At 40.6% G+C, this 15,391-nt stretch overlaps 1 protein-coding gene across 1 annotated transcript in view; it reads right to left on the bottom strand.

The window, feature by feature from the left end:
• The window catches only part of CCDC7 (coiled-coil domain containing 7), a 256,642-nt gene that overhangs the window by 67,433 nt on the left and 173,818 nt on the right, over positions 1–15,391 (bottom strand). Inside the window, exons 44-46 of the mRNA XM_087917690.1 lie at positions 14,220–14,345; positions 12,495–12,614; positions 2,042–2,152 (exon numbers count right to left, since the gene is read on the bottom strand). Coding sequence (XP_087773816.1) covers positions 2,042–2,152; positions 12,495–12,614; positions 14,220–14,345 — 357 coding nt within the window. The remainder of the gene's footprint in view (positions 1–2,041; positions 2,153–12,494; positions 12,615–14,219; positions 14,346–15,391) is intronic.

Here is a 15,391-nt window from a genome sequence, read left to right on the forward strand (position 1 = left end):
AAAGCTGGATTATTTCATATGATGGTATTATTGTAGATACCATTCAATAAAACAAAACAAATTAAATGAAATGATTTTGGATTATTAATACCCTTGGTCAATAAAATACTAATATACTATAATAGTAACTTTTTCAAGGCAGACTTAGAATATATTCTGCAGATCTCTCTGTAGCACAACCCCCTCTGCCCATGCCTAACAACATAGAAATTAAATAAATAGGGTGGCAAACCAAAGGTGTAAAATGACAATTCTCACCACAACAAAGAAATAATGACTTCAAATCTGCTTGAATTTGCTCTCACTAGTTTTGTGTGGGTAAAATGCATTTTTAATTTTTATTTCACTGGTTTGTATCCCATCTTTATTATTTTTACAAATAACTCAAGGTGGCGAACATATCCAACACATCTTCTTCCTTCTATTTTCCCCACAACAACCCTGTGAAGTGAGTTGGACTGAAAGAGAGTGCCTGGCCCAAAGTCATCCAGTCAGCTTTCATGACTACGACAGAATATAATTTTTTGTCTGCTGCTTTTCAGTTTTGTGCCTTAACTATTACACCAAACTGGTTTTTAGGAAATAGAAATAGAAACACTCATTTTATTTTTTAAAAAAACTTAATTCAAAAACATTTGTTTTTAATTTTGAAAAATTCAAATTGGTTGAATTTTGTATGTGGTTGGGGTATACATCAATTATTCTTTTAATTGCCACCTATGATAGTTAGCCATCTACATGGGGGACAAAACCCAAACTTTTATGGAAAAGACAGGCTCATTATTCCAACAATTCATTTTATGCTAGAAATGCAGTTTTTAGTATATTTCCAAAGGAAGATTAGGAATTGAAACGTGCTTGTAAAAATATAACAGAGTTGATGAAGTGAAATGAATAATGACATTTTTAAAAGTTTATTTTAAATAAAGAATGGGACTCAGATTGGCTGTCAAACTTTAATTCTGCAAAACTGCATATTCTTCCTCATATCAAATATGCATTGTAGTGTCAAACAGCCTTAAAATATAAATTTTCTATGAGAGCCTCCAATTTCAAAATAAATTATAAATACAAAAAATATTAAAGATATAAGTTAACAGCTTGAAGTGCTTTAGAAATAGAAATTAAAATGCATTTGTAGGATGCTTCTGAACAGGAGAGAGAATATATAGGGCATCCATAATGTATAATCATGATTGCAGCATGATGAGTTTGATGACTGTAGAAGTTCTTTATTATTATTATTTTAATTTTTAAAATACCAAACACTTCAATATATATAAAAGAAATGTATAAAGTATAAAAATAATACAGATAGTCCTCAACTTATTTCTTACAATTGAGCACAAAATTTCTGTTGCTAAGTGAGGCATTTATTAAGTGCATTTTGTCCCATTTTATTACCTTTCTTGCAACATTTATTAATTGCATTTTGTCCCATTTTATTACCTTTCTTGCAACAGTTGTTAAGTGAATGCAACTAGTTAAGTTAGTAATATGGTTATTAGGTGAATCTGATTGACAAAAGGTCGCAAAAAGATGTTGCAACATTTATAAGTGTGAAAAACATTCATAAGCCACTTTTTTTCAGTGCTGTTGTAACTTTAAACAATCACTAAACAAACTGTTGAAAATTGAGGATTATCTGTACAGTGAGCTGGGAATGTATATTCTCTTTTATAAGTAAACATTGCCATAAAAAGATGTGAGGAAGAGGATACTAGAATCTAGAATGACCCAGCTTAATTGGTTTATAACTAACTATACTACAGAAGGGAGGGAATGACAGAAATTGATTTGATTTTTTATGATTAGTAAGAAAAAGAATTTCCTAATAAATGATCAGTTCTAACACAAACTTAACTCATTTGATAAATCATTAAACAATATACCTTAAGCCATTGTTCCAAATGGCTATAATCCATTCATCCAAGAACAGAGAAAGGTGCTTGACTTAACCCTTCTTCTAAATAATATTATAATAAAGATGGTGATAAAGTAGTATTATTGTAAAAAAAAAGTTTACAATTTTTAGTCATACCACTAGGTCGTTCAAAATGAGCACGTTCTGCCTTCTGAATATCATGTATAGTTGCCTTTAAATCTGTAGTCAAGTGGTTTTTTGCCTCAACCAATTCTTGAAGTGCGTGTTCTGTAAAATAATTTCATGTCAATACATATAATAATAATTTATTTTTTATTCTGAGGCCTAAATAATTTTAATGAATTGCTATTAAAACAATAAATATTATTAAAATAACACTGAAGAATATAAAAATAGGACTAAATATATATACACCTATAAATAGACATAAATACACACACACATACATCCTATGCCTATACAGTTAACACCTAAAACCCTTCTGGAAAAAAAGTCTCCAGAAAGCCATGAAAACATTACAGCTCTTATGAAGAAAAACAAGCAGTATTCCCTATTTATCTGCTAAGGGTTTTTTTTTTTTTTTGATCTATGCAAACTAATAATAATCTGTAATCTACAAAATGTAATCTTCAAATTGAGCCTTCTTGTGACTTCACATCCACGTAACTTTCTTGACAGCAGTACTGAAATGATTTGTGACTCTCTTTTTTTCAGCGTATTTTTTTCAATTTCTCAATCTAGTTTACAAACCTAAAGCAGCCTGGTGGAAAACCATTTCCAGGGCTGACCTTGTTTAATTTTGCAGTGTAAGAAGGACTAACATGTCAATATGATATTAGGAAGATCCAAATGGAGGGGTTTTTTTCTGTCTCTTTTAAGATTTCAGCTTTTAGTTCTTATTTCATTTATTTCCTATCTTTCTTTAATTGACCAATTATTTTTTACACTTTTTGACTTTAATTGGCCATTTTAATGTTTGTATCACAAGCCATATCTCAAGCCTGGAGTTTCAAAAGCTCTAGCCTGAGAAATTACTCTGAAATCACATCTCTCACTTAACAAACTGGCAGGTATAGCTATGGGAAAACAGCAGTGGTGGGATTCAGCTAGTTCAGGCAAACCAGTGGTAAAAATTCTGGATGGCTCCACCCCTCCCCGCCCCCCACCTGCTCACCCCACTCTGTCATTCCTCATCTCACCCACCATTGCTAACTGCCCTGATCTCCCTGGGTGAGTGAGCCTATGAGCAAACCCCAGTCGAGTTGATTCCCGACCTGGCTTAGGCTGCCACCGCCACCACAGGCCCCGTTGAGTTGACTCCCTGGCCAGCCTAAGCCTCTGTGCTGCCCCACCACCATCCCCAGGCTTAGCTAACTTGCTTCACTGCCAGCGCCATGGCTCCATCATATGCAGTGCTCATGGCCTTGCTAGCTAGCTGCCCCCCCACTGTGCCCGGCCTGCAGCACCACTTACCATGCTTTCTGGTGCTTCCTGCTGCTTCCTGCCCCTTTCTGGAGTTTCCCACTGTTCCCAATGCTTCCTAGGCTTATCAGAGCTTCCTGCTTGCCTCTGAATTGCAGCTGAGAAGCTGCATGGCTGTACTGGCTGGGAGAGCGTTCTTCCCCTGGCCAGGGAGCTGCATGGTTGCGCTCGCTGGGAGAATTTATTTATTTTTGTTTTATTTATTTATTTTTATTTGTCAATCACTTACAAGATAAGGTTCTCTCCCTGCCCGGGAAGCTGCATAGATGCACTGGCTGGGAGAACAAATTCCCCAAGGATTTATTTGCCTACCTGATTTTCAGCTCCTTCGTGTTTGTCACCATCATGTGCAGGGAAAAGAAAGTTTGTGTAGGACTAAAAAAAAGTTCAATCAATCAGTTCCAACTTCTTGCGAAAGAAAAAGATCGTGCAAAGTTGGAATTGATTGACTGAATTTTTTTTTTAGCCCCACATAAACTTTTCTTTCCCTGCACATGATGGCAAGAAATGCAATGGAGATGGAAATCAGATAGGCAAAGAAATGCTTGGGAGAAGCGACGGCATCTGGATGTTGGTGGGTGGGGAAAGCTCCATGGCACAGCACTGCAATGGTGAAACGGGCAGTGGAGTGGCCGGTATGAGGTAAGGAGGAAGCCACTTTCCTTTTCTTCTCCCTGCTCCTTTTCCTTTCCTCGTGCTGGGCTCCATTTCCCGTTTCTACATTGCAGCATAGAATCCAGGCATCCACTTTGATAGTGTTGGGGGGGGTACATACATTGGGCTCAGCAGCAGCTTTGTTACCAGAACAAAACAGCTCCATCATGATTTGAAACAACCCTGAGGGTGGCATGGGGTTTCTAAAATGTGCAAGCCCACAAACTGCATTCCTTGGCTTGTCAACAGGAATTTTCTGGGCTCAGAAGAGGCAATTTGGCTCATCTGTGCAAGCTCATATCATTCTCCTGGTACTACTTGGCAGGCTATGCTCCACCATGTCTTTTTAGCTGTGCTGCTGAGAAAGGGATGGTGTGTATGTGCTTTCTAGGGGTCTTCTCTTTTAAGGGGCACTAGCTTTGGGATTTACAGGATTGCAGGTTGATCTGCTCCCCGCCTCCTCCTCCTCCTTCTTCCCCTTTATCCTTTGGTTTTATAGGTAGATGGTGTTAGATCGGGTAGATTGGTCCCCACAGAGACGTGAGACCAAAAGTAAACATTCAGCTCTTTATTCAGTATACAGTTCTGTTCAAGACCTGCGATCCGCAGCAGCCCTTCATATAGGAACTGCTCGCAGCTCGGCGGCCAATGACAGGGCTTTGAATCTCCCGCGATCGGCTCGGCCAATCGCGGTGGATTTTTAGCGCACCAATCACGGTCGTTTAGTTATCCAATCAGGTTTCGGTCCGTGTGGACCAATCAGGTTTCAGGGTTTGGAGTATGCTAATATAGAACACCCCTCCCCTCTTGGTTTCATCCGATGGAACGTGGTTACGTAGTCGCGCAGGGAGGTGGGGCTTCGTATCTGTCTAGTTGACCTGCGCGGTTCAGTTGCTGTTTGGTTGTTGCCAATTCCGCCGTTCCCGCCTGGTCTTTCCGGGCTGGTTGAACTGGCTTGGCTGCTCCTTCCAGGTGAAGCTTCTAGTTGTTCGTCTGCTGTGGGTTCATCGTCTACCGGTGAGTAAGGCTGGTTTATTATGGTTTGGGGCTGGTTTATTCTGGGTGGGGGGGTGTTCTGTTTGTGCTTTAGGATTTTCTTCTTCTCTTTGCTTATGGTTTGAAGTTTCCCCTCCCCTTCTGGTTTCTTTGCTAGTTGCTGTTGACGGTGTTTGCGTCCTGCCAGTGGCTATTCTTGACCTAAGCTGGTCAATATGCCGCTTCCAGCTTCGTCCGTCGCTCATCTGTAGTCGGTAAGACCAGGGGCCCGTTATCTGGGTTATTTGTGCCGGTACCCAGAGTGGGTCTCCTGTAAAGTTTTTGGTGTAGACAGTATCTATGTTGAATGTTTGGTGTTTGCTTGATGAGTCTGGGGGTTTCTCAGGGTTATATGTGGGGTGTAGTCTGTCTAATGCAGATCTTAGTTTTCTGCCCATGAGCAATTCTGCTGGGCTTTTGTTTGTGGTAGTGCTGGGTGTAATGTGTTGTATTAAAAGCATTTTATTTATTTTCTCTTGTATGTTGCCAGTTTCGATCTTGTGTATGGTGTTTTTCATGAATCTGACCATGCGTTCCGCCCACCTGTTTGCCGCTGGATGAGCCGGCGCAGTTAATGCATGCCATATACCCCGTTCTACCAAAACATTTTCGAATGCTAGCGAAATAAATTGTGGTCTGTTGTCTGACACTAGCACATCTGGCAACCCATGCGTGGTAAAAAGTTTGTTTAGTTTTTTTATGACGGCCTCCGTGGTTGTGGTTTTCATGGTGCTTATCTCCAGCCAGTTGGAATAAGCATCGATGGTGATCAGGAACGTGTGTCCCTTGGTAGGCCCAGCAAAATCTATGTGAATTCTGGACCAGGGCCCCTGGGAGTTTCCCATTCCAGTGTCAGGGTGGTGGGGGGATTCGGTCTGGATTCCTGGCAGCTTTTGCATGTGGCTACCCAAGTCTCTATTTGTTTGTCCATCCCAGGCCACCAGGCATAACTCCTGGCCAGGGCTTTCATTTTGACAATGCCCGGGTGCCCCTCATGCAACATAGAAAATACCCTTCTTTGCAAAGTCTCTGGGATCACAACCCTGTCCCCCCAAAGTATGCAACCCTTCTGCGTGAAGAGTTCAGTTTGCCAGTTTCTGAAAGTTTTAAATTGTTCATTTCTGTCACCTTCCGGCACCCTTTCTCCACCCAGCCCAAGACTTGCGCCAGCCGCTTGTCTTTATTAGTCTCTCTGGCAATGTCTGACACAGTCAGGGGTGGGTTGGGCAATGTCTCAATGTGCAGGGTTGTTGTTGTAGGTGCCGGGTCGTCCTGCAGGTCTGGTAGGGGGGAGCGGCTCAACAGGTCTGCAAGTGAGATGTTCTTGCCGGGCCGATGTGTCAGCTGGTAGCTGTAGGCGGCCAGGAACTCGGACCACCTTGTCATCCTGGGTGATAGGATGTTCGGGGTGGCCTTGTTCCCTGCCAGGATCCCTAGTAATGGCTTGTGGTCAGTAACAATTGAAAAGGTCCTACCATAGAGGTACTCGTGGAACCTTTTCACGCCGGAGATGACTGCTAGGGCCTCCTTGTCCAGCTGACTATAATTTCTTTCCAGTTTGGAGAGTGTTCTTGAAAAGAAAGCGATGAGTGCTTCTTTTCCGTCTGGCAGCGTGTAGCTGAGGATGGCCCCGACGTGCTTGTCTAGGAGGTAGCCCAGGAATTCGACCCACTCGGTACAAAGCTGACATTTTTCTTTTTTAACTTTAAGCCCCAAGTTTTTGAATTTTTGTAGTAGCCCCCTTAGGCAGTTTTCCAATTGCATTTTATTTGTAGCTGCCACCAAGACATCATCAAAATATGGCACCACCCCTTTTATCCTTTGGAGTAGTCTTTCCATTAGGCTCTGGAAGACCCCTGGCGCCACGCTGACTCCGAATTGGAGTCAGTTGCATTGGAATGCCCCTCGGTGGGTCACGATAGTTTGCGCCTCTGCAGTGGTAGCATCAACCGGCAGTTGTTGGTAGGCTTGTGCCAGGTCGAGCTTTGCGAAGACCTGGCTTCCCCCCAGTGAGTGCAGGAGGTGCTGTACTACTGGGACGGAGTAGGCACTAGGCTGCAGTGCGTGGTTGAGGGTTAGGGTTAGGGTTAGGTTTAGGGTTAGGGTTAGCCTTGTAGCCACCGCAAATTCTTATGGACCCATCTGGCTTGATGGGGGTGACTATGGATGTCTCCTATCGGCCATGGTCAATCAGTTCTAAAACCTCTTGTGCGATGAGCTTATCTAACTGCTCATCGATCTTGGGCTTGAGTGCGAATGGCACTCGCCACAGTTTAAGGCAGATTGGGGCGATGTTTGGGTCTAGATTGAAAGAGATTGGGGTCCCCCGGTACTTGCCTAGGGTGTCGTCGAAGTCCTCTTGGAAGCCCCTCACAAGCGTCGCTTCCCAGTCCGCCTTGTTGATGTGGTGGATGCCCATCACCTCGATGCCCAATGGTGTGAATCACTGTAGCCCCAGCAGGCTTGGGCGGTCTCTGTCCACGATGGTGAGCAGCAGCACCTCGGTATGCCCTTTAAAGGTTACTTTGAAATGTCCAGTTCCGACTACAGGAATACGGTTTCCCTGATAGTCCTTTAGGGTCAGCTTTTGATTTTCCAGCTCATGGCGGCGGATGGTAGGCACCAGGTGTTTGATTGTGCGCCAGGAAACCATGGAGAGGTAGGATCCGGAATCCACCTCCATCTCACATGGTTGATCCTCGATGCCTACCTCCACATGCACCCTCCGGGCGTCGATGGTCAAGGAGTGGCCGATGACAACCATCTGATGGGTCTCCTCTCTCCGTTGCGCCTTGCTGAGCTGCTTGCTTCGGCCGTCTCAGCTCCATCGGCTCTCGGTGTGGCGGTCTCTGGTGCTGGGGTGGTGCCGTCTTGTCGCCGGGGGCTGCCATCTCGTCATCGGGGGCTGTACTTCCGCTTGTTCTGGCATACCTTGGCAATGTGCCTCCGCTTGTGGCAATGCCGACAGATAGCATTGAGGAAATAGCATTCTGAGCGGGGGTGATCGCCTCCGCAGCCGGCACATTGGAACCCTGACTTACTTCCTCTCCGCCCCTGCCGGTCACGTTCCGCCTGGAGTCGGTGGATCTCTTCCTCCTCGTCTTCGGTGTAGGATAGGGAATCAACGTCACCGTGGTGGATGGTGGTGATCGCCCGGTGGCTGGTCTCTGTGTGTTTCGCCAGGGCCGTCTCGATTGTTGCTGGCCGGTCCGCTGCACTCGCCTGCCGCATCTGAGCCACCGATTTCTTGGTCGCTTCGGCTGCAGTTGCCTTGGCGAGGGCTTCAGTGAGGGAAATGTCGTCCCTTGCCATCAGCCAACTCTGCAGAATGGGGTCCTTGAGTCCAAGGACGATGTGGTCTCGCAGGGCCTCATCCATATCGGTGAACCTGCACATGCCCCCAAGGTCCCTCAGTTCAGCCACGAAGTCACTGATACTCTCACCCTACTTCTGGTCCCGCTGATAAAAATCGTGCCTTCTGATGAGGGTGGGCATGGCGGAGGCATAGTGGTTCCGCAGCAACAGTTCGAGATCGGCCCAGTCCATCACTTTTACATCATCGGGTTTGGCTAGGGCCTTTGCCATCTTGAACACTGCAGGCCTGCAGTGTGTCAGGAACACGGCCCTTTTTTTCTGTCCATTGGCATCTTTCAGATTGCTGCTTTCCAGGAACATTAGGAATCGGTCAATGTAGGATTCCCAATCTTCAGCAGCCTGGTTGAAGGGTGCGGGTGGCACGGTGCTGCTGGCCATCTTGTCGGTCGTCTTTTGCCGCTTTGCCATGTGCTTGGTTGGTCTCTTGTCTCACGATCCTATCCTCGTCGCCAGTGTTAGATCGGGTAGATTGGTCCCCACAGAAACACGAGACCAAAAATGAACATTCAGCTCTTTATTCAGTATACAGTTCTGTTCAAGACCTGCTCGCAGCTCGGCAGCCAATGACAGGGCTTTGAATCTCCTGCGATCAGCTCGGCCAATCGCGGTTGATTCTTAGCGCACCAATCATGGCCATTTAGTTATCCAATCAGGTTTCGGTCTGTGTGGACTAATCAGGTTTCAGGGTTTGGAACAGATGGCCCTCCTTGGGATTTGTGTCTGGTTTGCTGCCTACAAGTCTGTTCTTTTTGGAGGGTCCTTTTCAGACAGGGTGTTGTTCTAACTTTGAATGGTCAGTAAATGAATGGTTGCAAGTCAAGGACTACCTGTAGTCTATGTCAATTTATTCCTGCTGTGTTGTGTGAAACTTGTCATTTAGCTAGTATATGTATTAGGACCAGGGAGATTGGTTAGCAGCTAGCAAATATTCTAGCTTTTCTTACTTAAAATCTGCCTATATCTTTACTTCTGTAGGTCTGATTTTTAAGATTGTGATCATATAAAGTGAATAATTCAAAATTACATTTTATTGATAAAATACTGTCTCATCTTTTGATCTTGACTCTGGATATGGGATCTGCAGCAAAAGAAAAAAAAGGCTGGGGAATTCTGGAGATAGCCCTCGATTTAACAACCATTTCTTCCTCCCTTCTGTTCCCACCTTCCATTTCATGAGGCCAATAACTTTATTCTGGAAATTACATGTTCAAAAGGAAGCCAAATCCAGTAGTCCTCAATTTACAACAGTTCATTTAGTGACAATTTGAAGTTACAATGGCACTGAAACAACTGCTTTTCAACTTACAGTCATTGCAGCATCATCATGGTTACATGATCAAAATTCAGATGCTTGTCAACTGATTCATATTATGACAGTTCAAGCGTCCCATGATCATGTGATCAACTTTTGCAACCTTCTGTCATATTCACTTAACAACTGTGTGATTAACAACTGCAGTGACTTACTTAACAACTGTGACAAGAAAGGTTGTTAAATGGGGCAAAATTCCCTAAGAACCAGTGATGGCATTCAACCAGTTCGCACCACTTCGGGAGAACCAGTTGTTAACTTTCTAAGCAGTTTGTAAAACGGTTGTTGGAAGAAATCATTAGGGTAGAAAACCAGTTGTTAAATAATTTGAATCCCACCACGGCTTATTACCAAAGGAGCAGTTCCTCACATTGTGGCTGCTGCAATCAATATGAAAAGCCGAGCCAATGTTTTGAGCACATTTAACATCTCCAGCCCAACAGTTCTCCATTAACACTCACCACACCTGTCAATTTACCAACTCCAGTTACTGCACTAGTGAACATTGCACATCCAGTCACTATCGCTTCACCAATGAACCTCCCAACATAATAACATTATCTGGTCCTTTAAATATAACAATGAGACCTGTGGAAAGCATGCCTTTCCTTCCCCAGGCATTGCCAACCTCTCCCCCCAGTGCAAAAACTTCATGCAGTTTTAAAAAGAAGACTAGAAAAGGGGGCTGCTGTATATTGTTTAATGAACTGCTAAATTGGCCATGTCCACCCAGTCACATGACCACATAGTCACACTCATAGAATTGGTAATAAAAAAAAATTGAATCCCACCACTGGAAAACAGCAGTGGGAATACAGAAATGGGAAAATAGCTAAAATGCCCAAAACAGCTGGCGGGGGAGAGGAGAGGACCCTGGAGACATTTGTGGAAATGTTTCCATCTACTTTCTGCTATGCTGGATTTTCAGTCTCTTGGATAGTCTGCAGACACAAGATCTATACCTTCAATAGACCCTTCTTAATTTTCCCTTCAATATGATCAGAAGTTGGCTCATAAAATCATCTTTAGAAATTAATCATGGAAGTATGTTTAGAATGTAACCAAGTATACTCTATTTTAGTGCAAAACAATAATTATTTTATCTGAGAAATTTCAAACTTCTGGCACTCAAAAAAGATTATAGACACTCTGGTGGATGGTTCCAATAAATATTCATTTGGTTTCTATTCAATATTGCAGTTTATTTTTGCACAAGTTGAATAACTCATCTGAAAAACTTTTTCTGCTGCTCATAATTAAATTTATGAAGTATTTTCCTTCAAGGTTAGATATAACTGACTAGGACTTCTCTCCAATTATATATCTACCTTTAGAGGTGCTCATCAGATTTGTATACAAGGCACCTTTATTGAGCAGCAGAGATTTAGGAAGATTAAATACTGGCCACCTGATGACATTTATGACTGGTTGCCAAATACCCTGCAATCATGTGGCTGCTATCTGCAATCTTCTCTGCCAGCTTTGGAAACTGGCAGGAAATGGAAGGGACAGAAGATTTGATGCCCACTGCCCTAGTGCACCAAGGGATTTGCCCTTCCTTTAAGGCAGAAGAAAATGGTTCTCAAATCTGGTGAAAATGCTAGAAAAGTTGACATTCAGAAAAGTTCAGAGCCTTTAATGTTTTCCACCCTCAAATTTACTTCTTTCACTCGCATCCTATGGAGAAGAAAAACCTAAAATGCTGAGGCTCACAGCTTTTCAAAATGCCAGTTTTGCTAGGGTTTTGTTCTCCCTTGTTTTCATGATGGTTCCTAAGGCCTCTTTTCCAAATCACGCAAATCATTGAGAGAGAATGGAGCCTGAATGCAGGATGGGGCAAGGTGGTGGGAAAGTAATGAAACCTAGTATGATGGGGTGGAAAGAAAACTCGGTAGCCTTGGCCAATCGATGTCTCCTAATTTTTTTTATACTATCACATAATCAATACTTAATTCTGGCAGCAAAAGATGAATTATTTTCTTCAAATAATTGCTTACTAATTTGAAGAGCAAAGGATTTGCATTAGCTGACAATAGGTGTTCTTGAAAAAAGGAATGTAGCCGAAAGCTATGATTAGCAATCTTTAATAATTTGGTAGGGGATGTTCATCTGGTAAATTATAATGCTTTTTTGGGTAATGTTTAACACATTTCCTTTCAGATTAATTTCCTTCTATTTCAAGTTAAACTTTTCTATTCTTATTTTACCCAATGCAGCATGTATTATTACTTTTATATGCATGAAGAGACAAAGAAAATGGGTGATATGTGTTGGTGTTCCTTTCTATATAAAAGAAATGATATGGATTTCTCAATGTGAAAGTGGTTTCTATGCACAAGAAAGAAATTCTTATATATGCATAAAAGATATACATTTTTGTCACAGATTTCTTACTACCAGTTTCCTAACTAGAGATTCATCTTCCAAAATAGCTACCACTGTTATCCATATTGTATAGTTTAAAATCTCATTTGAAGTTATAGTTATTCCCTTGGGCATTTTCAGGCTTATAACTGTGGTAAGAACAATAATCTTTTAATTATTGCAACCCTATTGTTATATATTATTTTATTTTCACCTAAATTAACAAAATGCTTTTTATGGAAGATAATTTTTAATATATTTAGTTTTTGTACACGCCTCTACTTCTTTTGGAAGGAAAAACAGTATATGAATGAATGAATGATATAATAGTATTAGTAATAATTCCTGTTCAAGTCTTTAAATCATGAGGCAGTATAGCGACCTTACCATTGATAATGCCTGGATGGATGGATGCAAGAATCTGAGCTTCCACAATTTCCTTTTCATTGGACTGCAACTTTTCTTGCAATTCTTTCTTCTTCATTAATAGGTCATATAATCCCTTTTCTTAAAAATAAAAATGTTTTTTAAATTATTTCATGAAAACAAAGTACAATTATGTCCCACATCATTAAAAATGACACCTGGATCATTTCATTAAAGTGGCAAATGCAAGGCAAAGAAATAGTGACATTGCCATGAAGATATCTAATATTTTCAGGTAACTTCATGACAGTGTCACTATTTCTTGTCTTGCATTTGTTTTACAACACCATTATACAACTCCATTTAAACAGAAAACCAAAAACTAAGAAAAAAAAACCAAATTTCAGACAATAGAACAAAAACGAAAGTCAATTTTCTCCCTTTCAGTTATCTCTTTGGAAGGATGAGGTAAAAGTCTCAATCTAGCATGCTTTTGTTTGTAGGGAAATAACTTCTTCATGTATTTTACATCAGTATTGGAAAGTACATATGTTTATTTTAAAAGATTGTGAGAAGTCATAAAGATAGTATTTATGTAACAATGGACTAAAGAAGTGTATAATTTTGGAGTTGAAACTACTTTCCAAGTCTTTAAGGTTTTAGGCAAAGACCTATTATCAAAATAAGCATGGCTGTTTATTTAGTGTTTCCCCAAAACCTGGAAGAAGCAAACCCCTAATAATCTAAAGTGCCAAAATACAGCTCATCAGTTTATTTGGGGGGGTATTTTGGGAGGTTTCAAAATTGCAAAATGCAAAGGCCCTCCAATGGCCCTCCAAGGCTCTCCAAAAGAAGCAGCACTATATTGCTGGGCCAAGAACTCAGAATGAAAATGGGAATAGGAAATATTTGTGGGGCATACTGTTATCATTCTTACTCTTACTATCTAATGCCAAGAAGTTATTCAGTCACATAAGTTAATTCCCCTTTTACAACCCTAATTTCAATATTGAAGGCTTAAATACTGGAATTTATTTATCTTTGTCTAGAATCAAACAAAATTGTGTGGAACATCCTAGGTGGCACTATATTTACTCCTATTTCTGGTGTCTTAATTATGATTATAAAACCAGTGCCACATGCTGGGATATATTTATTTAAAATGCAGCTTTTCATAAAGAACCCGTAGTTCAATGAGTACATTCTCTCCACCATCTTCAATTAAAATATCAAGTAGCAGGTTCTATAGAAGAGTTCTATCTGAGGGACCCTTGTATAAGCCACTCACTTTTCAACTAATTATTATTAAAGTATTCGGAGCTCTTAAGCCATGTTCCTATGTTTCATAGTCTTGCCAAAAGTTTACTTGGCTTAAAGAATGTACTGATCTTATTTGCAAACCTAACATTAAAAGCTGATATTAGAAACTTAACACATTTCCCTCAACCTACATTTTAAATGTGCTCATTTTTGTGTTTGTATCATGTTTATTCCTGGGTGAGCCAACAACCTAAACAGAACATAAATTCCCAGAAAAGAAGCTTACTGTTATCCAAAGAAAAATATTTTATTACAACTGTTTTGCCTCTGAGAATGGTTTTTAAATGGATGAAAGTTTTTCATGATCGTAACATGAACGACTTATGGACTCTTTCAATAATGTCAATGTGGCATAATATGTGAAAGTGAAGAAATACCTACAGTTAATGCTTACTTTAAACATAGATTCATTTAATTTGTACTTACCAATAGATTTTCCAATTATACCTCTTTCTGAAGCAACACTCTTTGCTTTCAGTAGATTAATAGTAGTTTGCCCTAATTCGTCAATCAAATATCTTTTTTCCTCAGAAAGTTTATGTAATGTTTGCTCTATAAAAATCAGATCATATATATTGAAAAAGCTGTGCTATACACAATGCTGTAGACTGCTCTACTATACTCTTCATTCATTAAATTTCTATAACCATCAAACTCAATCAAGGGATTCTGGGAAGTTTTATTTTCTCTGGAAAATTAAATATTAGTAGTTGTATTCATAATATTTACAATATTGGTCAATCTATACTTCTCATTTGAGGCACAAATAACCAGGTTCAAATTATCCTACTTTAGACCTATTTATTATGCATTGTATACCTATACAGAAAGTTCTAATGCTGGGAAACGTGGAAGGCAACAACCAGAAGCAAGGTGGATGTTACAATGGTGACAGGTGCATTGCTGGAAGATTTTCAAGGCCAAGTTAGGGACAGATTGTTGTGGAGAGAATAACTGTGTGGTTGCTAGAAATGAAAAATGACTTCATGGTTCATAATTAGTCATAATCAATATTCACTGCATGTCAACTTTATTTCAAAAACCTTTCATACTTATTATTCATACTCATTACTTGTCATGTTGCAAAGTAAATTTGTTATATAGAAGCAATGAAGGTCCTTTAGTGTCCAAAGTGTAGTTCAAAATATGAAATGATCATTTGGAATACAGGATACTCAAACTAATCATTTAAAAAACAGTGCCAGGGTTTGTCCAATTTATCACATGCTGACTTTAAAGGAAAAAGAAATGTGGGCGGGGCATTACAATTACACCAATATAAGACAAAATAAAAAATGAAGGAATAGATGCAAATAAACCCCTAGACCCCACAGTTACTTAAAAATATCCTGGAAATAAACATCCTGAGAAAAAGTCTTTTTCACAATAGAATATTAGACCAAAAATAAAACTACTACACAATAGACATTACAGAGGGTTTTTTTATTCATATTTTCTAATCCCCGTTAGGCTATTTATGTTCTTCTTATCGGTCCTTTCAGCTTCAAATAAATATCTAGCTACTAGTTTCATCCATAGATGTGTAATGTAGACGTTAAGGTGCTGACTTAGAAACCAGAAGACTGTCCTTGAGGCCT

This window comes from Pseudonaja textilis, chromosome Z (genome assembly GCF_049901715.1).
Source record: "Pseudonaja textilis isolate UNSWEBS1 chromosome Z, rPseTex1.2, whole genome shotgun sequence".
Lineage (NCBI taxonomy): Eukaryota > Metazoa > Chordata > Lepidosauria > Squamata > Elapidae > Pseudonaja > Pseudonaja textilis.